Source organism: Indicator indicator, chromosome 29 (assembly GCF_027791375.1).
Source record: "Indicator indicator isolate 239-I01 chromosome 29, UM_Iind_1.1, whole genome shotgun sequence".
Taxonomy (NCBI): domain Eukaryota; kingdom Metazoa; phylum Chordata; class Aves; order Piciformes; family Indicatoridae; genus Indicator; species Indicator indicator.
In genome coordinates this window covers 10,756,289-10,783,940 of record NC_072038.1, presented here as the reverse complement: position 1 = coordinate 10,783,940, position 27,652 = coordinate 10,756,289, and the positions used below count along the sequence as shown (strand labels likewise).

The window sequence follows — 27,652 nt, the reverse complement described above, 5'->3', positions numbered from 1 at the left end:
ATTGTTGCTAAAAGCAGAGCCTTGTAAGTTAGTGAGAGACAGAGAGGTGACTGCAGGCAGTATAGCCTTGTGTCTGTAGGGGAAGGGGGGTGTCCCCGTGCTCTCCTAGGCAGGGGCAGTGGGAGGCTAGCTGGGACCACAGCAGCTTGGTCGTCCTCCAGTGGGTTGTCCAGTCAGTGATTCCTGTTTCCCTTAAGGCTGCCTCTCATTAGCATGAATCAGGGGAAGGGCATAAAAGACTCCAGTTCATTTTGAGTCTGGAAAAACTTTACTTCAAAATGACAACCAAAGTGTTCTGGCTCCTCTGCTTTGTCATTAGATCACCTTCCATCTCGGTGGTCGGTAAGTTTGTTGCAGGGGCAGTGGGGCTCGTGCATGTTTGCCTTTGCTTTCAGGGGAGGTTGAACCATTACTACAAAATCTTGGCCAAGCAGCCCTACTCAGATGAAGCCTTTTCAGCAAGGGGTGGTGGTTATCATGTAAGGGCTCAAAAAAGAAACATTTCATGGCCTTTCTAGGATGGGAATGTAAATGGCAATATTTTGCCAGAATATTTGAAAGCAGGGAGCCAGAAGCAGGCAGTGAGCTGGTGCCCTGAATCATGCTAGTCATCATTCAGCACTTGGAGTTTGACTTCTGCATCTGGGGTTTTTTATTTGTGTATGACTGTTCTCTTTTAGTCTCCTTTTCCCCTCACCTGTCAGCTCCAGATTTGTTTTCTTTTTCTTAGTACCTCACTGATGGTACAGAGATAAGATCTACATCTATTCCATTGGGAAAGAGAAGTCTAGGAGCTGATTATGCCGTAGCTGAATTCTTTGAGTTTCAGGAGCTAGATAGGTATATAGGAATGAACCTCAAGGTCCTGAATAGATTAAGCAGAGAAAAAAGAACTATTTCTTGTTCAGCCCATGGCTGAGAAGACATGGTAAACTGGTAGGAAAGTATACTTAAAAAAATCAAGTCCAAAACACCTGTTCAGGGTTCACAGCTTCACACTGAATCATCTCCAAACCACCCTTGCCTATTGCCTTCTTTAGCTTGGACTTCTTCCACCCCTTTCTTCGTGGACATTCTTTTGACTTTACGTGTGGCTAGCCCAAATATCAGGGAATCTTTCCCATGACAGCAGCTGGTGAGAGCGAAGGGGGAGAAGTGGCAAGGTCAGCAGTTCAGTCAGTTATAGAAGATAAACCAGGATGTTGTTCATCTGTGTATGTCAAATATCTCTTTTCACACAAGGAGTTAGGATCAGCCTCCTACACGATGCTAACCACAGACAGCAAACACCCAGACAGCAGCAGTGTGTGGGTGAACTGTTTTAAAACTCTGCTGGCTAGCTAAAGGCATGCAGTGAAGGACTGAAGTAAAAGCAAAATGAACTGCAAGAGGAAATTTATCTCTTCCCAGGCTATACTGAAGGTCATTTTGCTTTGTGAGGTCCAAGAAGGTATAAATGCAGTGCTGGGTGACTGTCCAGCTTGTGTGAATAGTGTCATTAAGCCTTTCTATGTTTCACTTGATTCCCAGACATTTCCTCTCTTTCTGAGCCCTTGTCCCCTCAACTTAAGACCTTGAAATAATTGTGAGCAGCAACAGCCTAGCAACTGGCCTACGCTGCTGCTGCCATACAACTCCCTGGTGCAAAAGTCAGAGACCCAAAACTGTGGTTAAAGATCTTTTCAATAGTATTCAAAGCCCAAAGCTGCTAAAGAGTCCAGATGACATTGTCCTTAAGGCATCCCATGGATGGGAAAACCAAATAGTTCTGTTGTCATGGTCTTTTAAACAAGCATCCCCGATGGCAACGTGAAGCCTGTTTCCTCAGATGCTCCCTGGGGATTCAAGCTTTTGAGAAAAGGGTTTGTTTATAAGCTGTGTTTTTAATTTGCAACAATAATAAAGTAAAAATGCAAATCTCCTGTTTTGCTCACACAGCTGCATTCTCTATCCTGAGGTTTCCAGAGTACAGAGGATGAGGAACTCTACTGAATTTCGTCTGTTGAACTATTTGTCAGTTACAGTGTCTTGGCCTCACTTACAGACTACAGCCTCAAACCTGCCATTTGCTTCTCATTCAGAAGCAGATGGAAAAAGATAATGGAAAATGCTAACTTTCTCCTTTTCTGTGTGTGTAGAATCCCTGTCCTATGCTGAGAAACCCAGTCAGACCCTCAACAAAGATGCTTACAGCTCAGCAAATGCTGCACCTGGCCCAGTCAAGCTGCCAGCCTGGGGCACCAGAGAGAATCACACAGAACGCTGGCATCTGCCTCTCGCCAACCTGCCATGGCCAGGACCTCCTGAGATCATCTCCCACTCATCAGACAAAAAGAAATGCACCAAACCTCTAGAAAACAGCACAGGGCTGAGGAAACACCTCCTGCAGTATGGATGGGCCTTGCCTCTGGAGAGCCCAACTGAGAGGCCTTCTCCTGCCTCCTCTGACTTCAACCATGCAAACAGAAAGCATGCGGACAGGCGGCTGGCAGAGGCTGCCAACAGCGTGTCAGCTCACTTCCACCATGAAGCACCTTCCTACCCAAAGATGACATCCTTAGTGGAGGGTCAGCCTTTCCCAGACTCTGGAGCAGCTGAGTTGAATGATCCTAACATGCTGGATCACTTCAACAGACCAGGCAAGATAATCTCCTACAAACATACTGATCCCTTGAAAGGGATCAGCAAACCCTCTTGGGTCACCAACCGCCAGCCATCCAGCTTGTCCTACCACTTCAGTGCACTGAAGAAAGGTAAGGGGATGGACAGAGGATAGACCTCCCCTGAACTGTGCAAAGGTTGGGTAGCCTAACTGGGATGAAATATCCCCAAAGGGCCTGTTGCTGCCCCTCAGTCTCTGTGCTTGTTGCAGATGCTGATAAGGAGAAGGCATGCCTGAGCGAGTGCAGGAAGGAGAGAGACGAGGTGGAGGCCTACTGCACCAGTGAATTTGGTAAGCTGTGTCCTCTATCAGCCTCAAGGCACAGGCCACCTTTGTTCATTTCTTACTGACATTTCACTCCTGCTTTTAAGATAAGGTTTTACTGAGTATGTAAATAATTACAAAGTCCATTAAGACACCCATCACAGCTCTTCATAACTACAACAAACAGTTCCAAGTCTTAACACTGCCCTTTCCCTACCTTGGGTCAGTATTGCTCTTGTTTCTGGTTCCATCTGCTTTCCACAGCTGGGAGAAGACAGCTGTCTTGCTGCTGGTCAACAGAACTGAAGACCAATTGCTTTAGATATTACAAGAAAAAATACTGTAGTGTGTTACTTACTTCTTACTATTTTTAGAGCAGGTTTGTGGGTTTGGGGGCTTAAGTTTCAAATGAAAATAAAATGGAGACCCAAAACTGTGATCCTCTGTATAAAGGAGTCTCCTTGAAGTTTTCATGACTCAATGTCTTAATCTTTGTGTCCAAACTGATGGAGCTAAAGATGGTAGAAGGTAGACTGGTGGTTCTGTACTTCTGAAGAGCATTTTCAGACCAAAGCTGCTTTGTACTTCCGAAGCTGTGAAATAGATACCAACTTTTTCTCACAGTATTTTAAGAGATAAGCAGAATACAAGCCTCATGGTAACAGATGTTTCCATTTGTAGAATATAAACACGTTAGGAGACATCTGTTTTCTCTAAATGGAGAAGTCAGGAAGTGCTTTCTACTAACATTATGCTCTTTATTTTTTATCATGCTCATGCGTTCCTGTCAAACGTAGGCCTTACAGCAGCCTGACCCTTGTGTTTCTCAGCCCTTAAGGGTCTCATTTCATCCCTTAAATTGAAAAGCTAAGTAGGGAATAACCAGTCTGAGCAACAGATCAGCCAACGTTCCATCACAGTGATCAGACAGAGCTTTTGTTTCTTTACATTCACAGTGCAGATTGAAGATAAAGGACTGAGCCAAAGCTCTTGCTCGGTGGGCCAGGTGTCAGGCCAGTTACAGAAGCCCTGTTTGCCCTACCCAACGCCTTTGTTGTTTTCTGTCTCCTACAATCACCTCATTCTTGTCAAAATCAGAAGCTGGGTGGAGAGCATGAAGTGACTGAGCACACAAGCTGGCCTGCTTGGTGTCTGTGCCAGTATGACAAGGGCCACATCTTCCCAAAGCTGAAGTGTTTCATTAGCAGGTTAGCTTTGGACTGGGAAGTTTCACATTTGAAAGTTTTACTGTGTTGGGCAAATAGGTCCAAGTGGTACATAGCAGGGTAGAAACCAGCACTAGGGCATCAGTACTGAAAACTTCCCTTTCTTTTGAAACATTTTATAAAGCATGAGAAGGTTAATAACTTGGCAACAGGTAAGGTGATGACCTCATGGAATGTGATTGTTTGAAGCAACTCCTGCTCTCAAGCCTTCTCACTCCTAAGGCAAGGAAATCCTGCTGATACTTAGCAGCTTTTTCAAGGAGAGCCTGCACATATACCCTGAGTTGCCACCAAGATCCATAATCTGATGCTTGCCTTTTTTGCCCCTTTCCTTAAAGCAGCAGTGAATGGCATTGTTTACAGCGTGGAAAGCCTGGGGAATAGAGTCCACTTGGTTACTCTGCTGGTAAGCAGCGATGGATTGTACAAGATGAGTCGCCTCTACCTTGCTCCTGATGGCTTCTTCTTTCGAGTTCACATTCTGCTTGTGGATACTTTGAACTGCAGTAAACCCTGTCCAGACTTTAAACTTGGTAAATAATTCCAGCTAAATCCATTCTGTTGTTCCTCCTGCATGCAGTGCAGCTTCAGTCTGCCCTGCGTTAATAGGCTTATCCTGGCTTTGGGCATCTTTTGGAGAAAAGAAAATATTTACTGTTAAACTGGAGGGCTTCTCCCTCCCCAGTTTCTCTCAGTTTTCAGAAGACAACCAGTGGTGTTGAGTCAGATGGCAGTGTAGTCTGTCCTTAAATGTATTGAGTTCCCAAGTGATAGCAGAGTTTTCAGGATTGCCAAGAAAATAGAAGCAGGGGCTTAAGATGGTGTCTTTGTTAATCCAGTTTTCCTTCTAAATGCAAGTTTACCAAATAGTAGAAGCTCTTTTGGGGGAAATACTAATTGCAATAGAACACAGTAAACCATTATTTCTGTGCAAGCATAACCCACAAGTTCCTCTGAAGCTTGGGGTGCTGCTGTGCTCAGCCAGACCCTCAGGATAGATTCTGGAGGGTGCCACCTCACATCTGTTCATAAATCCATTGCCCTTAGAGCCAGCAGAAGAATGAGTCTGTGCTTTCCTCTTCACAGCACAGAGGTCTCTCTTATTTTGCAGGCAGTAGGTACATTGTGATGGGTCAGATCTACCACAAGAGACGACAGATCCCTGCCAACCTGCTGCAGTTTCTGCACGGGCGCCTGAGGCCTGGGGATGGTTTGCTGTGGAGCGGCAGCAGCTACGTGAAGAGATTTAACAGGAAGAGGAACCACAAAGTGCAGGCAGCGCACACCAAGTGTAGATAAGGCTCCCGTAACTTCCATCTAGGACAGAGGCAGCAGCATTCACCTCCCAGAATAGACCTGGCCACGATTCAGCAGCAGAAGGTATTCTCTTCACCTCTAGAACTGGTGGTGATGGGACACTTGCTTTGTGCTTTGGCAAACACTAACTGAATATCTTGACTGTGCACCAGTAGACTGTGAAGCTCAGCACAAGAGTCAGTGTGCTACACTTCATCAGCATGCTGAAGGAAACAGGAAACGTCAACTGGCCATGAATTCACTCCAGCCCTTTCCAGAGCCACAGGTTATCACTGCCTCCTCTCCTGTAACATATCCCCAGTAATCTGTAGTAACTGTAACGTGAAGCTCTGGTGGTGTTGCTCTAGGTACACAGTAAATAACTGCACTTGGAACCCTTAGAACAGACATTGTAGATAAAGCTGTGGTGTCATCTGGAGTGTGACCACTGTGTTTTCACACAGTTTTGCCTTCAAGGATGCCCTGCAATTGATTCAAAAGAAATCAAGAAACCCAAGTTACTTTTTGTATTGTTTTGGTATCCTCAGCGACATCCCTATTATTAAACGGTGTTAGTGCTCTTCGTTCAGCTGAGTGTATGAACACAGTGACAGCAAATGGAATCACTGCTCCACTCAGACCCTAGTTGGGCTCACAAGTAAGGCTGCCAGTTCATGCCAAGGGAGGCACAAGCAGCACACAGTCACAACCATGTTCTGTGTGCCTGCTTACACTGTTGGCTCCTTAGCAGCTCAGTCCCAGAACCATGCACTGAATGTCATTTTCCCTTCCCTTCCCTTTGTCCTTGCACATCAGTAAAGTTACTTTTGGAACTGAAGATACAATCTTCCAGTACCTTTAAGGTGGTGGGATGGCAGAAGCTGTGAAATGGCTGCAAAAGGGATCTTGATGTCAGTAATTCCAAGAGTAGGTGTTCACAAATCAGAAGTTTTAATCTAATAAAATGTTCTTGCGGTTCTGGATTCGCCATCTCCTGCATTCTGGAAGATCCAAAAAGCTTATGTAACAAAGACATCTTGTCTGAGAAGTCATCTGGGGATTTAAAGATGTTTATTTAGATAAAAACCAGGAAGCAGTGGCTTCTACAAGCATTTTCTGGTTTGGAGCAAAGGTATTTCTGACATAATCCTAACCTCATGCACGTCTGCAGCTTGATTCAGTGGCACTGACAAGCTACTGCCAGTAGTGGATGAGCAGTAAGTCACACTTGGAAGTATTTCTTGGTATGGAGTAGGAGCCAAATGCCATCAGCAAACGTATCTTGGGCCCCCAAAGGTTGCTACTGTAGGACAGAAATTTACTCATAGCTTGTATCTGTCTGAAAACTGTGGTGTCTCACTTCAGTTATGTGAAAGATTTTGCATGGAGTGCAGCATATACAGATGGAATTTCCCTGAGAGACTTTGAGGGGGCTTTTGATTTGGCAGAATGACTGCTTCTGGCACTCAATCAAAGCGTGGACAGGGAAGGACAGGAGAAGGAAGAAGGGTTACATGTGCATCTTGAGTTTCTTTGTTTCTATTTTCAACAAAGCGCAGGACTAACCAGCAAGTCCTGCAGTCACTGCTCAGAACAGCCATTCAACACCCTTGGCCACCCCCCCAAGACATTGCTGTAATCTAAACCAGACCAAGTGTGGGTACAGAAACAACATCTGTAGCTGGGTCTCATCTGATGTCTCTCAGAAGAGATAAATAATTGTGTACCAGTGCTAAGAACATCCACAGCCCCAGTAAAGCAGCAGCAGCTGACACACTGCCTGCACCATTCAAACACAGCTACTGCTCCCAAGCAAGCCCGAAGAGGAATTTGTTCTGATCTCTTTAAATTACAAAGCCCTCTTACCTTTCAGCTTGGGAGGTCACCCCTTGAAACACCACAACAGCTGAGCAGAGCCATTGTGTTGCACAGCCCAGCTGAGGCACAGCTGGAGCAGGAACACATGGAATGATCTTACATTGTACCAGCTAAGGCACTGAAGAAAACCAGTCCCAGATCAGGTGGATTGCCACAGGCTTGCACTTGCTCTGAAAAAACCCCACAGCATTAACCACACTGCAGAGAGCCCAGTAGCTTCCACAGTGGTTTTGGTACCTTACAGCAAATCATTTTTCCCCCCATCAGGATAAGCATGAAAATTCACAGCTAATACACAAATCCAGGTGTCCAGGAATATTGTCTGTCTTTCCAAAGGCTTTTGGGTTAACTTCTCAATTCTACTTTAAATCCCCAAGAAATTTGGCATGAACGAAATCTAGACCAAGGATAACCACTTCAAATTTGCTTGATGAGACAAAAGGCAGGTACAGCTCACATCATCAAAATCTGCTACCGTAAATGACCATTTTGAAACACAAAAATACAGAGAGGAAGGTGACTGAGCAGAGATCACAGATCTTACTAACTCACCATGTTTGAAGGAAGGTATTAATGAGAAATGATGCATCTGCAGGAACACTATTTCACTAGAAAAGATCACCACTGATTAATGGAGAAAAGGACCTCAGTGAGTCAGTAACAAGCAGAGACAGCACAGGAGGCTCTCAGCACCATTAAGCTGCACAGATGGCTGATTACCTGATCGACCTGAGTCATGGGCAGCTCTGCAAGACCTATACACAGCAACATGATTCCATGTTTCATTAGAAACACCACCAAATCCATGTCAAACACATTACTTTATTTGTCTAGGATGATGTGTCCTGTAAGGTACAAAAAAAGTACTTAGTTTTGCCACAGTTCAGTAAAAACAGCAATCTATTGCCCACAGGTAGGAAAGTTGTCAATCAGCTCATATGTATCACAGAGGAAGAAATAGTACAGAGATACTGTGGGGTCTTGCTGAGATGCAGGATATGTTCCAGCACTGGGAGGAGTTGAGATTTTTCCCCTTGTTGCATTAAAACAACAAGGCATAGAATGTGCAGCGTGTTTGCCCAAGGACAACAGAACCTAAACGCAGCTACTCTTTCTCTTCCAGAAGCAGTAATGGCTTCCCTGGTTTCCACATTGAACAGTTCTTTTGAATTTTCACACAGAGGTTAAACAACAACACTGCTTAAGTACAAAATCCCACAGGTTCTCATTAGATACCCCCCCCCAGAAGCTATACACCTGAGCGTGTCACTGTAAAAAAGTGTGGGCAGTAGCAACATCTTTTTAAGAAAAATAACAGGAGGGTTCTTGCATAGCAAGGTGTGAGGTTCAACCCAAAAGGAACTCATCCAGGAAGCAGGCAAATCCCAGGTCACTGCAGTTAACTGCATTAATGCAAGAGGAGCTAGTCGGGTGGGTGAGGAGCCACAGACAAACCACAGCTGGGTAACTACAGACAGGTACCACATGCGAGTCACAGATGTGAGTGTGGAACAGCATCTGCAGTCTGCTGCTGCTTCTGAATTCACTTTCTCCCTCACAGCAGCACTCTCGTGCAGGGAACGCCAAAGCAGCCCAGAGGGCCTCCACAGGTACAGCAGTGGCCACTCCTAGAGCACTTGGCAAAATGGCACCGAGTGCAGCAGAGGCAGTGAGACTGCACAGGATGCTTCCTGCCACGTTATCTGGTGCAGCAATTTTGGCACCGCTGTAGACATTTTACAAAGGGCCAGCAGATGCTTAAGGACGAAATGCAGTAATGGCTACCATTGGAGCAAAATCCATCCCCGTCCCCTGGCTGCTTCCCTCCCCTGTTAGCTCAAGTACCTTCTAAACAGATCCCCAAAGCATTACAGATGTAGCAGCGCACAAAGACACCTAACATCTGTGGGGAGAACAATGATCTCCATTTATTTTGTTTCATATACATCCATATTTTGAATTTTAATACAAAAGGAAAAAAAATTAGAATCTGACAAATGTTTACAAACAAGATACCTTCAAATAGATTTTACTCATTTCAGTCTGGTGCAGAGTAAATGACAAATTGTACTGTTAATGTTCAAGGCAACAGAGTCTGTAGTCCATGACCGCTCAGCCCAACTTTTCTGCAAGCTTAATTGTTTTTCTCTACCATGAATGATAAACTCATTGTTGATTCCCAGTCCTGTGTGTGTGCACATGTGTACATAGCAGCTCCTTTCATAGAAAGAAAAGACATCTAGAGGTCTTCTTGTACTTTTACCTACAGGAATCATGTTAAGATACAGAATGGATTACATGGAACCGGGGCTGGGTTTTATAAGAAAAAATAATTAGCTGACAAATGAGGGCAGCGATAAAAAAGCGTCTTTTTTGCAACAATAAATAAATACAGTCAAAGTTTTCTGTGTGGACTTTAAACCAGCTTCTTCACTGAAGAACAGACGTGGCATTTCCATGGAGTTAAACGGGACCCCATTTACTGTAACTTTTTTTTTTCTTGCTCTCTTTCTCTCTCTCTCTCTCCTTCCAACAAAAAGTTTTCCTGCTTCTGCCACAATTGTACAACAATTTGATCTTGACAAGAAAGTGGTGCTGCTGATTTTTATATTTCTTTGTCCTTTGGACAAAATAAGCCAAGAATAAGAATTTGACTGCAGTGACCAATAAAAAGGCAGTTTACATCAAGTCTTGTCAGGATAACCTGACGAAAAACATCTGGCTTCCCAATTAAAAAATGTCAGACAACCAGATCCTTGCTCGTGTGTTAGGTTAACACGCTGAACTCTAAGAAGCTGTAGACTGCAGTTTGTTGTTATGGGACCTGCAGAATACAGAAGAAATTGAAGAATTAAGCACCCTTCATTTTGAAGAACACAGTTGCTGCAAGGTGTTGCCAAGGGTAAATCACAAGGAGGGAATTACCACCATGTTGCTTCCATTTTTTGGGGTTTTTTTTGACCCCTTCAGGAAGAACGAACTGAAAACCATCCTCTCTCCATTTTAAGCACATTTTCTCCTACAGTATACACATTTTTCAGCACTTGCAAAATACAGTTTGGCACTGGAATGTCCCAAAGTGCCCCTGGAACATCCCAAAGTTTGACTGTCATGTTTATGTAATCCTAGTCCATCAAATGAAAAGCAAAAAGGCATTTTTAATTGTGGCTATTGATAATAAGCTAAACTTTGCTTAAATTTATTCAAGAAGTCTTTGGGTTAACTGAATAGAACTGGACAGGCTTGTAAAAATCACATTTTTGCTAATCAGAGTTCAGCAAAATTCCTCTTTGACATTGATAGTTTTATTAGTGACTGAAAAGAGTACATGGATTCCAGAATGAATTTTGCATTGTTCTGAATACATTATCAGAGAATTGGACAATTAATTTTTGTTGTTACTATACTTTTGTTTACCAGTGTGACTGCTGGTAACAGAACCCCAACCACCTGTACTTTTTAGACAAACAATCTGGATTTTTAGGGCAGTTTAATGTCATTGAATTGTACAATAAAAGAAAGTGACCCCAACATCCAGTTCTGACTCCAGATAAAAAGTTCAGACTAAAGATATCACAATCTGCAAGAAAAGAAAGAACATGGATGGTATAAATGAAAAACAATAACAAATAAGATGCAGCAATGAAATGAGTGTGCTGGGCAAGCAGCAAAGCAAGATGACAGAAACATGAGTTGAAAACTACCTGATAAAAATCATTACTATGGTATTAAATTGGAAAGAATAAAATGCTAGACTAATTAATTTGATCTCTTCCTTGATCAGCCCTACTCTTGTTGCATACAGAAAATGAGACAGCTTCCACAGCAGAGGCTATAAAACAAAGCTTTCAATTTAGCTAATTACAAAAGGATATAATCCTGCATTAGTATCTCAGCCTGGCACAGCTCTTGACTGGTCCAAAGTGAACTGCTGCACATAGAGCATTTCTCAGCAATGCTGAAAGGCAGCTGACATGTGTAACTCAGTTACAGTTGGCTCCTGCTGGAACACAGCAGTGACATGGAGAAAGCTGCTCACTGCCAGCGTTGTGAGCAAGCTGCCCTTGGGAACAGCTGTACCAAATACCAGGGTACGGCCCCAGCAGTGCCACAGCACGCCACGTACGTGCTGCTGGCCAGGGCAGGAGAGCAGCACACGGACTCTGCACATTCTTTCAGCAAATGCTCTACCCTGAGCCTTCCACAGCAAAACATTACAAAAAGAAGTTTAATTTGAAATAGTGAATGTTGAATTGTGTAGTTTTCCATGTCCCACTTAAAACTTCTTTGTTTTATGTGTTCTGTTTCCCTTACTTATTCTCTATGTCCTTCCCTTACTCCCTGCCTGTCTTTCAAATATGGTAAATCATAAAAAGATGACATAAGTAGTAAAAACACAAGTGTTCTAATTGCATTGTATTCTAAGCTTCACAGAAAAATTGTTTCATTTTAGCATCTTAGAAGTACTGACTACAGGCAGACCATTTTCAGAACTCAGACACAGTACGTGAGCTGACCAGAAATTCAGTTTTGTGACTGAAAGTGTCCTTAAATCTTCTACATTTACGGTACTGCCCAGATTTGCATCTAACCACTCATTCTGAATAAACATTAAAAAATAACCTCCACAACACCTTAAACCTTGATTTTGACAGAAAATGACAGTTGGCTATTACAGAAGTGTGGTTTTTTTGCCTTCAAAAGCAAAGCAGTTGTCCAGGAAAGTGCAAGGAGAGGCAAATGCCTGTATTGAGTGCAAGATAAGCTTATAAAAAAGTATTAAGGAGATTTTAGTGGAGAAGAAAACAGAGATGAAGAACATTTGAGCTTACCTGCTCGCCTTAAATCCTTTTAGTTTCTGTACAAAGAATGATTCCAGAACCTCTGCACATTGGTAAAAAGGGGAGTCACTTGGATTGTAGTAACGACAGTTATCAAAAATTTTGGTCATGTCCGCCACAAACTCTGTCACCTTTTTGTAGTAACGCTTCAGAATTCTTTCCTCCATGGTGGCAAGGTCTTAGGAGAAACAAAAGCTTATTAAAAATGAGACATTTTCATCCTCAGCAGGAGTGCACTTTGTCAGGTTTGGGGCAAAGGTGAACTGCTTGTCCAGGAGCAATGGCTGAGAAGTGGTGACACCATTATGTCTCCTTCAGAATTAACACTTATGCATGAACATGTTGTCTGCAGCTAAATTAAAATGCAAGGATCAAAATGGTCTTGGAAAACTGAGGGCTTTTGCAGTTTTTTTTAAGAATTAAGGGGAGGGGGAAAGTAAAAAAGTCAGAATCTGGATATATTTACTTTCACTTACTTTCTTTACAGCCCTCACTGAGACCAAGAGTCACAAGTATAGAGGTAACAGCTACCTAAACCTGATTATTTCTTACTGGAATTCATGACTGGCTTTGAGTGAACTCTCAATTCTCGGGGGCATATCTGCATTACCACATGGCACAGATGAAAGAGAGTGCAACTGCTGGATCATGCAAAATGCTAGAGCCCTCATCTCACTGACTAGACACATTAATGAGACCAGAATGGTGAATGATTAGTAATTGTCCTATTTTAATGGAAATGCAAATTAAATAAAAAGTGAAGAACAGGCACTGCCAATTATAACTATAGCTAAGAGTATCATGGCACTTTTAGCTGGAAAAACAACAACCTGCCCTTGGAAAACGCCCTTAAAGTGCCTACTTTGAAATGCCAGAATGCAGGAAAACAAGCCTAGATGGGCCTGGATTAATTACTGTGTGTGACAGAGATTTACTTTGTATCCCTACAACTGCAAATTTTTCCTACTAGTTCCAGTCCGAAAGGGCTAACCACACTTTTATTTACTTCATTCAATATGCTTCATATTATTATTATTTAAGCTTTCCTTATAAACTTTAATCCTGTGGAACAGGGGTTGGTTAGGGTTTTCCTAACAGCACAACCCACAACTTTGGGACAGAAGCGGAGTGGATTCCTCAGCAAAGTGTCACCTTCAGTCAACATGCTCCAATTTTGCCAAGGGACTAAATTTAACTTCCCTAACATCTCAGAGGGAGCATGGCTAAGGGCTGGGTGCTGGATCAAAGCTGGACAGAGCTAGATGGGAGCCTTTTGTGGCAGCAGGCAGGCAGGGTTTGAGCGACAGCCCCACATGGGAACAGTCAGCAAAGTGCCTGAGAGCTGAGGCGGCACCGTGGTGTCACACTCGGGGGTTTATCTCACTTATTCCTAGCTGGCTGGTAAGGTCTAGTAAATCCAGAGTAAAACACTGTCAAGCTACAGCATTTCCTCTTCCACTTTCTTTCAGATACACAAGATTTGAATAATTCTTATTCACACAGCTTTAAAACCAAAATGACATCCAATATGAAGTTAGTATCCTATCAAATCAGATGAAGTTAGTTTTAAATTCCAAGTTCAGCACCACTGCCTCCTCAAACTCTAGAGTACATTCCCCACACTTGGTTGGAGGAACTGATCCAGAAAAAGGCAGAAAAAAACCCCAAACAACCCTCAAGCAAAGTAAAACACAGTGAAATTGTACTCTTGAAATCAATTTACAAACCAGAATTCTGTCAAACTGCTGCACTGGATTTCTCATTTTATGTTAGACCAACAGTATTTAGCGTGCAGGAGCCAGCCTAGAAGCAGATATATTAACCCTCATGAACTTCTAAATATATCCATGAGAAATCCCATTGTCTGATTGCAAAAACTGTCTCTTCTGCAAAACATATCTTTAAGCTCCCTGGATGGAAATGGTCAGCAGGTAATTAACTTGATATCCAAATCCCCAAATCCACTGAGCTATTGCTCAGAAACACTTACCCATTGGCTCTTTAATAACACCATAATAATCTGGTGCATCATTGGGGTCTACTGGTTCTAGGAATGGCCATGCCATCTTGTGAGCCTGTCAGGAAAACAAGGCATAATTAAAAAAAAAAAAAAAAATCAAATGATCACTATTTAATTGCTAAATATTTTCATTACACTTTTATCTGTTGGGGCCTAGAGTTGAGCTTAAGAAGGGCAATGTCAGATGAAAAGGTAATGAGTTCTCATCTGATGGCTGGGTCAAGTTTTAAGTCTCTGTGTCAGTGACCAAGTCTTCAAAACAGGGAACAATGTGAAATCCAGACACAAGAGGACACTGCTAAACAGGCTGCCCAGGAAAGTATTTTATGGATTTAATGAAAGTGCTTGGCACTTCACACCCAGAACTGGGCCACTGTCTTCACCTTCAAATACTGTAACATTAATTTGTTTTCACATGTCTGCAAAACACAGGAAAAATCACAGTATTAGTCTTTTAGGATTTCTGTTACTACACTATTATTTTACCAAAATTCTTAAAAATTCTCTACAGTTGTAGCAGAAAAGGCACATTTGAGAGTGACAGAGAAAGCAGAAACATGACTGCTGCAGCACACAGTCGTCCTCCTCAGGATGTCATCACTGACATGCTGGCAGGAATTTTCTGTAAGAACACTGCTGAAATCTAGTAACTCTTGAGACTGAAGTACAGAAATGTAAATCAGAAATAATTTCAAGCTAATTTAAGAACAGAACACTGCACCTTCTACATCCTGTTATGCTAGGCTAATACTCTGCCTTTGGATATTTTTGGCAAAGCTGCCTCCTTTAAAAGCACTGCAGGGATGTTTAGTTTCATTGACTCAGAAGCAGTGATACACTAATTACTGTAAATACTCCTCAGCACAATGCCAATGAAGTCTGCAGCTGACAGAGTGGCATTTCTAGCTAAAAACAAACAAACAAACAAAAAAAACAATAAAAAAAGCTTTGCTATTTCCTTTTAAACAAAGTCTCAAACAACTGCAAATCAAAACCTACTCCAAGACTCACTGGATGTGTCCTATAGGGTGACAGAAGCAGCTCGACTGCTGCAATCCTTATTCTCACCTGTAAGGAACGTAGTACTCTTCTTAAACCTTCATAGTCTTTATCAGTGAGTGGACTGAGCACAGTCATGGCATCTTCTGTGGACTGGCATTGTGGACACACATATTCATCAATGAGATCTGCCTCACTTTGTAAGATGCCAACACAACGCCCATGATACCAGTTCTGACATCGGTCGCAGCCAATGTAAAATCTGCAAGACCCAAAGAAGTGTGAGTGCCTTGAGCTGTTTCATTTGAAGGTTACATTTAAACACATCAACCTGCAATCCCCTGCACACAAGCAGATACTTGGCATGGTTAAATAGGGGACAGTGTGAGGTGGTATTTCAGACTGGCACATTCTAATTGCACTACTCAAACTGATTTTGTATTTACAAACAGGCTAGATAAGACCATTTCAACCCCGCTATATTTTATACTAGACACTTTCAAAGCAAGCAAGAGTTCAAAAATCATTCCTCTACTTTAGAGTTGAAAGAAGAGTGTAATGCCAGAGGTCTCACCCAACCAGTATTCCAAAACAATTCAAGACACATTTTGCACAAACACCAGGGGCTCATTTTGCTCCTTTCAAACATTTTTTCATACAGAAGCTTCAAGTCTTGTAGCTGAGCACAGAAGGGAAGTTCTGTGACACAAAGCCTTAGAAGTAAAAGATACCAACCATACAGCCCCCAATCAAAATCATGCTTTTTACCCAGATCAAAACACAGGAAAAAAAAAAATCCACTAAATACTACATTTGTCATTTAATCTTTCTAACCATCTTTTAACCATGTTTAAAAAAAAAAAAAAAAAGAAAAACTAAATCAATCAATTTAAAGCACATCAAGATGATTTAAAAGAAAAAACAAAAAAAAATTAAAACCACACCCCAACACATTTTGACCACCCTGAAAACTTCACTTTTCCTAAGTATTTACTGTATAAGAAACATTTTGGAGGGGAAGACAATTACCGAAAAGCAATTTGCATTACGAATGAATACGACATATGCAGAATAACTTTTTTTCCTTTTTTGTTTTTCTTTTTAAGGAACAGGTAAGCACAGTCAGAGCAGTTTGCTACCTAGACATGGAAGAAGAGGTTCTATCAGAACTCACTGTGACTCATCATAAGGTGTTCTGCAGATACAGTACAATTCCTCACTGCTGCCCTCTTGTGCCCGTTTACAATCATTACAGATGTACACATCCATTTTCTTAGCCTCCTTTTCTGTGATGCCAACACATTCTCCATGATACCAGTTAGTACAAAGATCACAGCCAATATAGAACCTAAAAGTATTCACAATGAAAATGACAATGTAATTGTCATTTCAAATGGCATGGCACTTTTCCCTGCACTTCTCACTGATGCACTTTCTTGCTGCCCTACTTTCTCTCTCAGTTTTCCTGCTTCCCATCTCTCTATCCTTACAAACTAACATCTCATGCTGTCAGAAAAGTCACTTGGGTCAATTTTAAACTGACAGTTCATTAAAATGCACATCAATATGTAACCAGACTTTTGACAAAAGTGGGCTAAAAATGTATAGCTCCAACGTGTGTGTGAAAAACTGTAAAAGGCACAAAAAGACAAGGCCAAAGGAAAAGATTTACATTTTCAAAACTGCAGCTCAAGAGCCACTGAACCATTTTCCTTAAGATTTGAAAATGTAGGTCTCAGTTAATTTAAAAAAATAAAAGCAAAGCGCAAACACCAACTAGGAGTGACAGGGACACTAGGAGGAACATGCATACCAGCCATGGGGTACACAGTGGTGTAACATGGTACCAAAGAAAGGGGGCAGGACATGGTTGTCATCATTTAGGATTACTTTATTTGAGGGGGCTGGGGGAGTGTGCACTGGAAAACAGGTATTAAACTACTCCAATTGGCAACCAATTGGAACGAGGACTACTCTTCAGAGAATGATGTCTATGCTCAGACAGCCACGTGAGGGAACCAGGTATGGTATGACATGGCGTGAAGGGGACCAGGACTCATGGCAATGGGACCTTGCACAGAATGATGTGACAAAACTGCAAAGTATTATGCAAGGATGTTTGACATTTTGTGTATGGATATCTTAAAACATACCTATGACTTGTGACAATCAACCAGATGGGTGAAGTTACACATCCATTCTCTCTGCCTAAGCACAAGCAAGCTGACTCAGAACCTCCATCTTCCTCAGGTTTGGAGAACAACTACCAGCTGCTGTCAGAGTAACTCCTGCCATCCTTGGCTGGCAGGCTGCAAGCACCACCCTCTGGACACTACACACCACAGGACTGCACATGTTCCACAAAACAAGCATCCTTAACTTCTTGGGCCTCTACATGGGTCCCAGATGTTTAGCTCCTGCTTTTTCTCTTAATTTTCAGTCAGACAAATCTTACAGACAAGTATCACATAACCCAACCTTCCATAAAGAATGGATAGATAGAGCTCCTTCTGACAACCACCACCAGTGTGACCCATGTCCTCTTCCCAAGAGGACTGTATCTGTTTGCTCCTGGTGATGGGGAAGCATATTTATGTCTAGGTGTAGATGCTAAACCTCACCACGAGAACGTGAACAGGTCTCACATGATGCTTTAAGAAGTTGGAATCCAAACAGGACTCTTAGAAAGACAACCTTACTGACCATCCTTCAGAACAACATCAGCAAATCCCTGCAACCCTGGAGTACCACAAATGGAATTTACTTATTAATAAAACCACAACAGAATGACTTATGAGGACTTACTACATCCTAAAAAATGCACATAGGTATTCATAATAAACTGCAAATCAGCTTTTCAAGCAGCACATCTAGTTCTTCCGAAGGAGAAGAAACACCAGAACAAAGAGGAGTGTCTGATGTGTAGGTACACATGAAAAAAAACACCAAACAGAAAGCTGTTTTCAAACTTGATTAATCCCTTTCCGAACAAAGAAACGATAATGTGGTTCAACAGCAAAGTCATAATTTTTAACAATATAAAATGTAGAACTCACAAATAACAAAGCAGGAGAACCAAATCCTGTTGCTAAGGATGTGACTAAACGATTAACATTTCATTTTCTTGAAGGTTTCTTCTGTGCAGCTAAGCACATTTCTGGGTTCACGCTACCAAAATTCAGACTCTGTCCACATTTTTCACTGGCTCACTCAAATGCCCACTAGAGTCAACAGAAAGAGTTGGTCTGACAACCAAATCCCTCTGCTCATGGAATTTGTTCCTCTCAGTTTTGTGACAGTTCTATCACTTACTACCACCACTGTAGCAGTAACACACCCACCTTTGGTCAGCACCACAACAATGAGAACAGGCAATCGTCCTAAGTTTTCTGGATGACAGAAAGCTTAACATAACATTCTTGGAGTGAGACTGATGACAGCCCTTAGAGGCAATAATGAATTAACACCCAGGGCATCAGAAGTCTGCTCCTTCTGCAGTAATGGCAGCACAGAGAGCAGTCCGACTCTCCACACTGATGGAAGGGTTAGAAAGACTGAACAGCCAAGGTGCAAAAACCCAACTTAATTTAAAAAAATAATTTAAACCCAAAAAGGGATCTAGGGACCCCTCAAGAGATCTTCTAGTCCTGGCCCTAAATTTGGAATGAAGAACCATTGCTACAGTGAAAGCACTGCTTCACCACTCTGGTTTCTTTCTGTTACCAGCATTTAAGCCACCACCAAGCAGCTCTAATTCAGACTTTTTGGCGTTGTCACTGTTGAGCAGATCCATTCTCACATAAAACTGGTCTGAAGTTAAAAGTTTTTTGTCCACACATCTCCACACAGCTATCTGATGGTTAACCATTACTAACTACTGCTGCTAGTCACTGCTAGTTTAAAGAGGAATGTACAGCACAAACACCCTGCAATCCACTCCATCTTCTACTCCACCACTTCCTAAGCTTCTTCACAAACCTTTTAGGTACTGCAAATATTTCTCCTCAGAATCAAACCACAGACAACTGCAGTTTGTATTTTGTCAAACGCTTTTCATTTTTTATCACCCCTGGGTTGTAAACTCGAACCTATGGAAGCCATTTCTACCTGAAACATTCTCCAAAGTGAACTGCAGTCCAGTACTTCAAACCTTCTTTACTGGCTACTGACTTAGGAAAAAAAAGCCACTTATTGGCAGACGGTACCAAAGCTATTTCTATAGAACATCAGCTACTTGTTCACAAGAAATTGCTCAAACCAAACTGTCACTTGCTTCTGAGGCAGAGGCAAAACAGCAAAGAAAAGATAACAGAGCGGAGGAAAAAAAGGAAAAAAAAAAAAGAGTATGTGCATGTGAGACAGAAAGGTCATACAATGGAAACATGCAAACAAGTAAAACCCCAACCCCTACAGTAACAGCACAACTCGGAGTATGTCAACAGCTTTGGAGCTGCTAGTGGAAACAGACTTTATTCTGTATACCTCAGTGATCACTGCAATAACACCTGACACTCTCTCTCCAGTTCTAACACTACCTGTCACTAAGAGCTAACACTAACCTACAGCTAGAATGCACAGTCACAGGCCAGGGCACTCACTACTCACTTGGACTCGTCGTAAGGCGTTTTGCAGATGCAATAAAGCTTTGTGTCCTTCTTGGTTTCCTTTGAGGTAGTAGAAATCATTTTCTTCTTCTTGGACTTGGAAGCTGATGAATCCTTCTCCTCCTCTCGCTTTCTCTTCTGGGAGGATACTGGCATTGGGACTGTGGCGGAGGAGGAGGAGGTGACACCGGCTGCATGTGGCTGTGGTGGTGGCGATGGCAGTGGTGGTGGTGGCGGCGGTGGAGCAGTGGCTGCGGCTGCAGCTGCGGCGGCTGCGGCTGCAGCAGCGGCTGCCTGGGCTTTTTCTTTTTCTCTCTTAATTTTACTCAAGTCTTTCTTTAGCTCCTCCTGAAGTATATTAAATGAATAAATGAAGAGGGAGGCACTTCATATGATTATTCCAGCTCAAGACTGAAATCTAGACATCAATCACCATGCTCAACCAAAAGTAAATAAAAAAATGCCCTTCAAATTATCATTAGGAAGAAATTCTTTACACTGAGGGTGAAGAGACACTGGAACTGGTTGCCCAGGGAGGCTGTGGATGCCCCCTCACTGGAGGTGTTCAAGGCCAGGCTGGATAAGGCCTTGAGCAACCTGGTCCAGTGGGAGGTGTCCCTGCCCATGGCAGGGGGGCTGGAACAAGATGATCTTCAAGGTCCCTTCCAACCCAAACAGTTCTATGATTGGAAAAAAATAAATAAACGCAAATTCTGATGTGCCCAACCTATGATTCACATCATATTAAGGAATGACACTCTTGGCCTGCTATGACCCACTGGCTCTAATTTATAAGCAGCTATTTGAGGAATCAAGTTAATTTCAAGTCCAGATGAAATCCAAGAAGCACAAAAAGGATGTGCAGTAGCTTCGCGAAGATCCCAGCATCCAAACCACAACCTCTCCCTGTACGTTTCCTTAAAATCCCACTGAGCAAACAGATGAATTAAAAATTAACACAGAAATGTCCTCCCCAGCTTAAAATCAAACAAAGAGAATAACTGTCCTTACCTGCACTTCAATTTGTAGATCTTTGTCCAGAAGGGCCCTTTTCTTCAGTATTTCAGCTTTCAGCTGTTCTTTATGCTTGAAGAGCAGAGCTGACAGCTTAGTAGCATTCTGTTTACTGCGCTTCTGCTCTACACTCTCTTCTCGCTTCCGTTTCTTAGCTGCCTGTTTTTCTTCTTTGTCTATCTTATCCAGAATATATTTCATCACTTGGTTGCACACAATCATCCTGGGGAAGACAAAAAAGTATGTTCTGCTGAGCTGCCTCTTTATCCCCAGGTGAGAATGCAAAATCATTTTACTCTCTGGTCTCTGCAAGCTGTGAGCTAAGCGAGCACATTTCTTAAGAGTACAAGGTAAATTTAGTAACACACATTCCTCCCACTCATACTTATTTACTAGAACGCTACTGGGAGAGATCAAGTCCCTGGTCAGGCTCAAGAGGGCCAGTCCCAATTTCATTTATGTCATCTGAGTACTAATGATTCCCTGCTTTCCCCTAAAAATCTCCAAACAAAGAACAATGAGAGCTATTCTCACACAATTCAGTTTCCACAAACATGTTTGAAGGGCTGGATCTTGTTTATTCTGATGTAGGCTGAAAGCAACTAGAAGCCTGCAACGTTTATGCTCTCCGATAACCACCAAATATTACTAAGTTTTTGTGTTTTGGCATAAAGACTGACAAATATTTTTCAGTGCATATAACTTACTATGAAACAGTTTCCAATTTCTTCACTCATGACAGCTCAGGATTAGTTTTTCAGCTGCCTGTCATACACTCAACTAGAAACCTCTTTTCCCGTTCACTTGTTTTCTGCAATTTTAATTTATTTTGCTTCGTATTTCAATTACAAAACAAATATATTTTTGTTCTTCTGAATCTATTTTTCCTTTTCCATTCTATTTCAAACCCACTCGAAAACTAAATGTTTTTTGTTGCCAAAGTGACCATGAAAAACAGCTCCCACTGACTCGTGAGCTGAAGGCAAACAACAAAACAGCAATGGCCAGGACAAGCAGCTGCTGCTAACTGTAGTAAAGAATAAAACCTCCTCATTTGTTGAGTAGCACTGTCTTCCACCTCTTCAACTCCTTCTCTAGAATGGGATATACAATAGAAAAGGATAGAAATAATCTATCATGGTAAAGAACAAAGAAATCCCTTATTTATTTTTTTTTGCAACAGAACCATTCATTCTCCATTCTGTGCTCCTTTAAGGATGGTTTATAGCTTGAATTTAAAAACTGTGGCCATGAGTGGTACTTTAACCAATTCTTAAACCAGCAACATTTCTTGAAGCAGGTTTTTACAAGCCACCATTAAAAGATGTTATAGATGTAAAACTTTCCAATCTAAAAGACAAAGTGTGACACATATTCACCTCTGATTTTCTTCTCTCTCAGCTGGGGTCAGTGTCTTCTTCTGTTTCAAGTGTTCTATGACAGCATTCTGTTTCATAACCACCTGCAGGATGATACAGAATCCAAAATAAAAGATGAACTTCTTAGCCAGTATCTCATATTATTACAGGGAGAACCAGGACATTTCCAAAGTCAAAGAACAAGTTCAAGTGCTATTTATTTCAGTGAGTGGCAAAATGAAACGGATTTTATCAAGGGCGGGGAGAAGGGGCGGGGCAAATGCTTGCTTTTAAAGCAATTATTGGAAAATGAAATTGAAAATTAACACCATCTCCCCCACAGAGTAGGATATTTTGCTTATGTTGAGTTTCAACCTAGGGACTAAATATAAATTGCCAGCATCTTTCCAGTGATTGGTTGTTTTTAAACAATGAGACAGATGTCTTTTTTTTGAGCCTCGCAGCCATCCAACAGCATTACATTTCAGGTACCTCTTTGAAACCTCAGTTCCTACAGCAGGCAATGCCAGCACTGCACGTGTGTTCTGAACATCAGCTCTCCTGCCTACACCCTATCTATCCTGAACTGAGAATAAAAGGATAATTGTCCCAGCAGCTAGTGGTAAGTTGAATCAAGATGCCTAAAGACTACAAACATGATACAATTGACTTGGTGTGCTGAATTAACTAAGAATATTCCATTCAATTGCCAAAAGCAATCCTGCACTAACTTGGAAAGAATCAAATTAACTGTCTACCAAATGTATTAACATTGTTAACAAGAACAGGCATTTAAAATGAAATTGGTTTAATTCATTAAGTTTTAATTTCCTTCTGTTAACTTTACCTGTTTCTGGATAATGTCACTTTGATTAGAAGCCTGAAGGGTGTGCTCACGTTTAATTTCTATCTGTTGCTGCTTTTTCTTCTGTTGCTGCTCCCTGAGCTGCTGAACTCTCTGCAGCTGCTCCTGAACACTAGCTGCTTGAACTGTCACCACATTCTGAATCTGGTGAGCCTGTACTGGGCTAGTTTGTTGGATCTGAATAGGTAACTGAAGCTTGATCTGCTGGGGCACACTGCCTTGTTGGGCTTGTATCTGAGCCACAACATGTGACTGAAGCTGAGAGAGAACTTGGACTTGTTGCTGAAGCTGAGGCACTGTAATAACTTTTGTTGGAGGCTGCTGAAGTTGCAGCTGAGGACGAGTTGGGGATTGCACAGGAACCTGATTTAAACTTTGAGTAGTTGGAAGGGTTGAGACCGAAGTCTGAACCTGAGGTTGTGATTGCTGCAGCTGAGCTTGAATTTGTATGGGAGCATGGGGCTGCATCTGAATCTGTTGTTGGGTTGTAGTCTGCACCTGAGCTGGTTGCTGAAGCTGGACTTGGGACTGGCCTTGTGGAAGGATTGCAGTCTGCGGCTGACTCTGGACTTGCACTGGAGACTGCCCTTGAGCCTGGGTCTGTGCTGGAGACTGAACCGGAGATTTAGACGATTGTGCTTCAGGTGTGACTGGAGAGTCAGCAGATGCTGGAGTCTGAGATTCAGAGTGGGTCTGAGTTTCAGGCTGAAGTGCTGGCTGAGGAGCCTGTGGTTGGGCCAGTGGCACAGGCTGAGTACTCTGGTTCTGCACCTGAGGCTGCCCTTGCTGCTGACTCTGAGGCTGTGGCTGGACTGATGGCAGCGCCGAGGTTGGCTGTGCCAGAGGAGCTTGCTTGTGTTCACCTGCAGCTGTGAAGGATAAAGAAGAGTATTTCATTCAATTTTCATGAAAAATCTATAAGCCTTACTAATTTGAACCTTTTAGCACTACTGTAAAGTTCTCTGGTTTCTAAACTCGTAACACATTTCCAACATTTTCCCTGGTGAACAGAATGGTGCTTACCTGAGGTTGAAGTAGAAACTGTTGTGGTAGTTGTGCTAGCTGTGGTAGAGGCTGCTGGTAGTGGAGTGAAAAGAAATCTCTGAATTGTACCATTTGGCATAGCAGCTTGCATAAGCTGTTGTCCTGGACCAGGTATTACAGTCACACCTTGAGGGATTAATTGCAATTGACCAGTGGTTTGACCTTGTCCCTGAATTACAACAGTTAATCCTTGACTGCCACCCTAAAAAAAAAAAACAAAACCCAAAAAGATATATTAGTGATGTAATTCTCTTACATAGGCCTTGCTGGAAATCAGAAGAATTCGGACTTTGGATTTCAGAATTCAATACTTTTACCACATAACCATATTCCTGAAATACAAACCTAGTATTTTAGTATTTCAGGATCTTAGATGCTCTTTCAACAATTCTGTCATCAACAGGGTTTGAGTTAATTACACAGATTTTATCCAAATATTGACATGAACCCTAGCCAGAAAGCAGCTAAAACAGAACATCTCTGCTCCTAGAATTTACAAGCAATACAGAGCATGGATAATTTTAGACACACTATTACTTAATTTCTCACAAATCCCAACAGTTTGTGCCAGAGTCTCTGCACTAAGAACATTTCCTAACTGTGTATCAGATCCCACTCAGGTGTGAGCTTTCATGATGGACTCTTCAGTCTGTAATGGATTGTGAATTTCTTAAGCTGACACTTGGGCAGCTCCATCACTTTCAGTTCAGTGATGGAGAAGGTAGAGGACTGTCCCAACACCTGGACACATAACTTCACATTTTGTGAACCCTTATAACAGGCTAAGGTCCCTACAAAAATCCTGCTGAGTCTTTTGGTGTGGAAATGAACTGAGCCTGATAACAAGCATTCTCAAAACGAAAAATCCTTGAATTTTACTCCTAGCTTACCCTTTAACACAAATCATTTATTATATTCATCGCAACCTAAAATATTTTACCTGTCCTTGTGTTAGCTGGGTGAGTTGGGCCATAGTGAGTTTTACTTGTCCCTGCTGAGGGCGAGGGGGCTGTGGTGGGGTTTGTGGCTGTATTTGCTGAGGTGGTGTTCCAGGACTTGTAACTGTCTTCTGTCCAGCACTGGAAGAAGCTGTGCTGGTACTAGAAACTGCTGTGGAGACAGGCTGACCTCTGATTATTTGAGTTACCACCTGCTGTGTCTGACCTGCAAAAGAACAATTTGTGGTAAGAAACTCTTTTCCATCATTTTAACCACTAGCACAGTAAACCTCTCAGTCACAACAACTTGCAGAAGTGTCTAATCAGACAAGTGAAGGAAACAGCAGTTTGCACACAAATTTATTTACAAATGATCTGTCAGATTGACTGAAAAATGTCTGCAAAAAGTTTGCTACGACAATTCAATTCATATATTTACAGAGCACTTCAAACACTTAGCTTGCCTTAAAAAAAACAGCTTTTGCAATGCAATATTATTCTAAACATTTTTGTTTTCAAATGAATGGTCTTAAAAATAAGTTAGTGTCATGCAGAACAATGACAAAGCCTGCAACTGACACATTCAAAGGCCAGAAAATGCACTTGTTAGAGGTCAAACATCAAGACATATGATACAAGAAGTATTTATGAAGAAACAAACCATGGATTTCACACTGGTGATTTAAATATTAAAGTGAACCTACTAGCTGGAAGAATACCTTGCTGCACCACTACAGGTGTTCGGATGATGGTCTTGCCAAGTGGGGCCTGCTGCAGCGGTGTCCGTATCACTGTCATACCAGGGCGCAGTGGTGTCCCTTGCACTACCTACACCAGAAGGGAGAGCACATGTCAACTTGGGAAAAAGCTGCTGGGACGAGCCCTCAAGTCATTTGGTTTTCTTTCCCTCTAGTAAGAAATGGCAAGGTACAAAGCAGATCCAGTATTTGTTCATCTGTGCCCACGTTGCTAAGGCTTACCATGCTTCCAATAATTAATTTTTCTAATTGGAGACAGGAATAAAGAATCCATGAACACCATTGTTAAGATGAGCCAAAAACATGGACAAGTGACTCAGCAGAACTCCAATTTTACTTCTTAATACCTGCCAAAAAGTTACAATACATGACCCCCGCCCGGGTTTTTGTATCAGATAATCAGAGAAACATCTTACTTGTGAAGTGCTTGTTGTCCCTAACGTGCCTGTGGTATTTGGCCTAATGGTTACAGTTGCTGTCCTTGGCTGGAATGAAGTAAAAGTTTGACTTGCACCTGTAGTTGATGGAATGATACCCAATACTTTTTGCTGAACTTGAACAACACCTAATTAAAGAAAAATTGAGAATTGGTTAATGACATAATTGTCAGCAAAAGAAATCAATGCAACTCCAGGATGGCATTTAGAAATCAGTCTCCAGGTTTCTAGAACAGCTCTGAGTCTTTCAACATTTCTTGGGAGAGCCTTCGTCATATTGTAAAAAAGAAGCAGCATTACACTGTATGTAAAATGTAAAATGTAGCCCAACTACATTTTAAATTAAGAAACAGGTATTTTAGAAAAGATTAAGGAAAGAGTGAATCTTCACAAAGATCAGTTTGATAGTAACTGCAAAGAAGCTCTTGCATTCACACGGTGCCACAAATGATTATTATACAGCCATTAAAAGCTAGAATCTGATTAATTTCAAACGCAGGAGACCAGTTTAAACACCTTTCACCTACAAGTTTGTGGTGCTGAAGAAAATGGGCATGCTTTTCCTGTCACCTAAGAACTTTTAATACAAAACTAGTAGCCTTCATGATTTTCTCAGGTGCTAAGTATAGTGGAGACAGAATTGAGCTACTCTCTGTTCAATATACATCCACAAATCTCAAAACAGGAAGTTCTCTAGTTCAGGCAAGAACAAAAAAATGCTTGTCTCAGTTTGGAGCTGAATTCCTGCTCATCAGCTTTTTTTTTTTGTTGTTTTTGTGAAGAAAGTTGTTTTGTTGATGTATAATTTACATAACAACAAGAACAACAACAAAAAGCATGCTTCATTCCACATTGTTCAAAATAAAGCTTTGCATTTTGCACTCTGAAATGCAAAATAATTTATAGGCAAAAAAAAATTTGCATTTTTTCCCCCACAGACACAAATATGCAATACAGGAGGGACCACAAGTTCTAGAAAGTTGTTTTTGTTTTTTTTTTCCAATGGCCCCCTTCAAGTCACAGTTTACTTCACTGGGAAAATAGTGTCAATGGAGAAATAATCAGCAAGCTGGAATACATTTTTCATTGAGTTCCCTTTCCCCTACCTCCTTGAGTTGATGGCACATTGACGGCAACAATCTTGCTGTTTGCAGGGAGTGGCAGCTTAGTTATCACTTTCCCTGCCATCGTTACTGGACTGCCTGAGATCTGGAAGGTCTGCCCTGTGCTGGCAATGGTTGTGGCTGAAGTGGCAGCTGTGCTAGTGGCTATTGAGGTACACAGAACAGTCAGGTTTAGAGCAGAGTAATTAGTCAATGAAATGACTACTTTCAAGTATGAAACAGCAAAGTAGATGATTATTGTTACAACCATTTTTGAACGTGTGATATTTTCTTTGGTAAAGATTCTTGTTTGGAAACAGTAGCACAGAATGCTTTCATTTTCAA

General features: G+C 41.9%; 2 protein-coding genes across 2 annotated transcripts in view; one reads left to right on the top strand and one right to left on the bottom strand.

Moving 5' to 3' along the window:
• The first annotated feature begins 4,543 nt into the window (after window positions 1–4,543).
• C29H17orf58 (chromosome 29 C17orf58 homolog) lies at window positions 4,544–5,451 on the top strand. Its single transcript, XM_054394005.1, has 2 exons — window positions 4,544–4,685; window positions 5,264–5,451. Exons 1-2 carry the CDS (start codon window positions 4,583–4,585, stop codon window positions 5,449–5,451), a joined length of 291 nt encoding a protein of 96 aa, XP_054249980.1. The 5' UTR covers window positions 4,544–4,582.
• A 3,803-nt stretch (window positions 5,452–9,254) lies between these two features.
• The window catches only part of BPTF (bromodomain PHD finger transcription factor), a 53,127-nt gene continuing 34,729 nt past the window's right edge, over window positions 9,255–27,652 (bottom strand). Inside the window, exons 19-32 of the mRNA XM_054394031.1 lie at window positions 27,311–27,472; window positions 26,184–26,332; window positions 25,714–25,837; window positions 25,012–25,235; window positions 24,051–24,273; window positions 23,526–23,896; window positions 22,184–22,266; window positions 20,802–21,027; window positions 19,792–20,138; window positions 16,361–16,534; window positions 15,256–15,448; window positions 14,158–14,242; window positions 12,159–12,345; window positions 9,255–10,150 (exon numbers count right to left, since the gene is read on the bottom strand). Coding sequence (XP_054250006.1) covers window positions 10,114–10,150; window positions 12,159–12,345; window positions 14,158–14,242; window positions 15,256–15,448; window positions 16,361–16,534; window positions 19,792–20,138; window positions 20,802–21,027; window positions 22,184–22,266; window positions 23,526–23,896; window positions 24,051–24,273; window positions 25,012–25,235; window positions 25,714–25,837; window positions 26,184–26,332; window positions 27,311–27,472 — 2,585 coding nt within the window. The 3' untranslated portion in view covers window positions 9,255–10,113. The remainder of the gene's footprint in view (window positions 10,151–12,158; window positions 12,346–14,157; window positions 14,243–15,255; window positions 15,449–16,360; window positions 16,535–19,791; window positions 20,139–20,801; window positions 21,028–22,183; window positions 22,267–23,525; window positions 23,897–24,050; window positions 24,274–25,011; window positions 25,236–25,713; window positions 25,838–26,183; window positions 26,333–27,310; window positions 27,473–27,652) is intronic.

Excerpts from the sequence above, each read along its gene's own strand:
- C29H17orf58 (XM_054394005.1), top strand. The coding sequence starts at position 4,583 with ATGAGTCGCCTCTACCTTGCTCCTGATGGCTTCTTCTTTCGAGTTCAC. Across the intron at positions 4,686-5,263 it reads CTGTCCAGACTTTAAACTTG|GCAGTAGGTACATTGTGATG; the intron begins GTAAATAATTCC and ends CTTATTTTGCAG.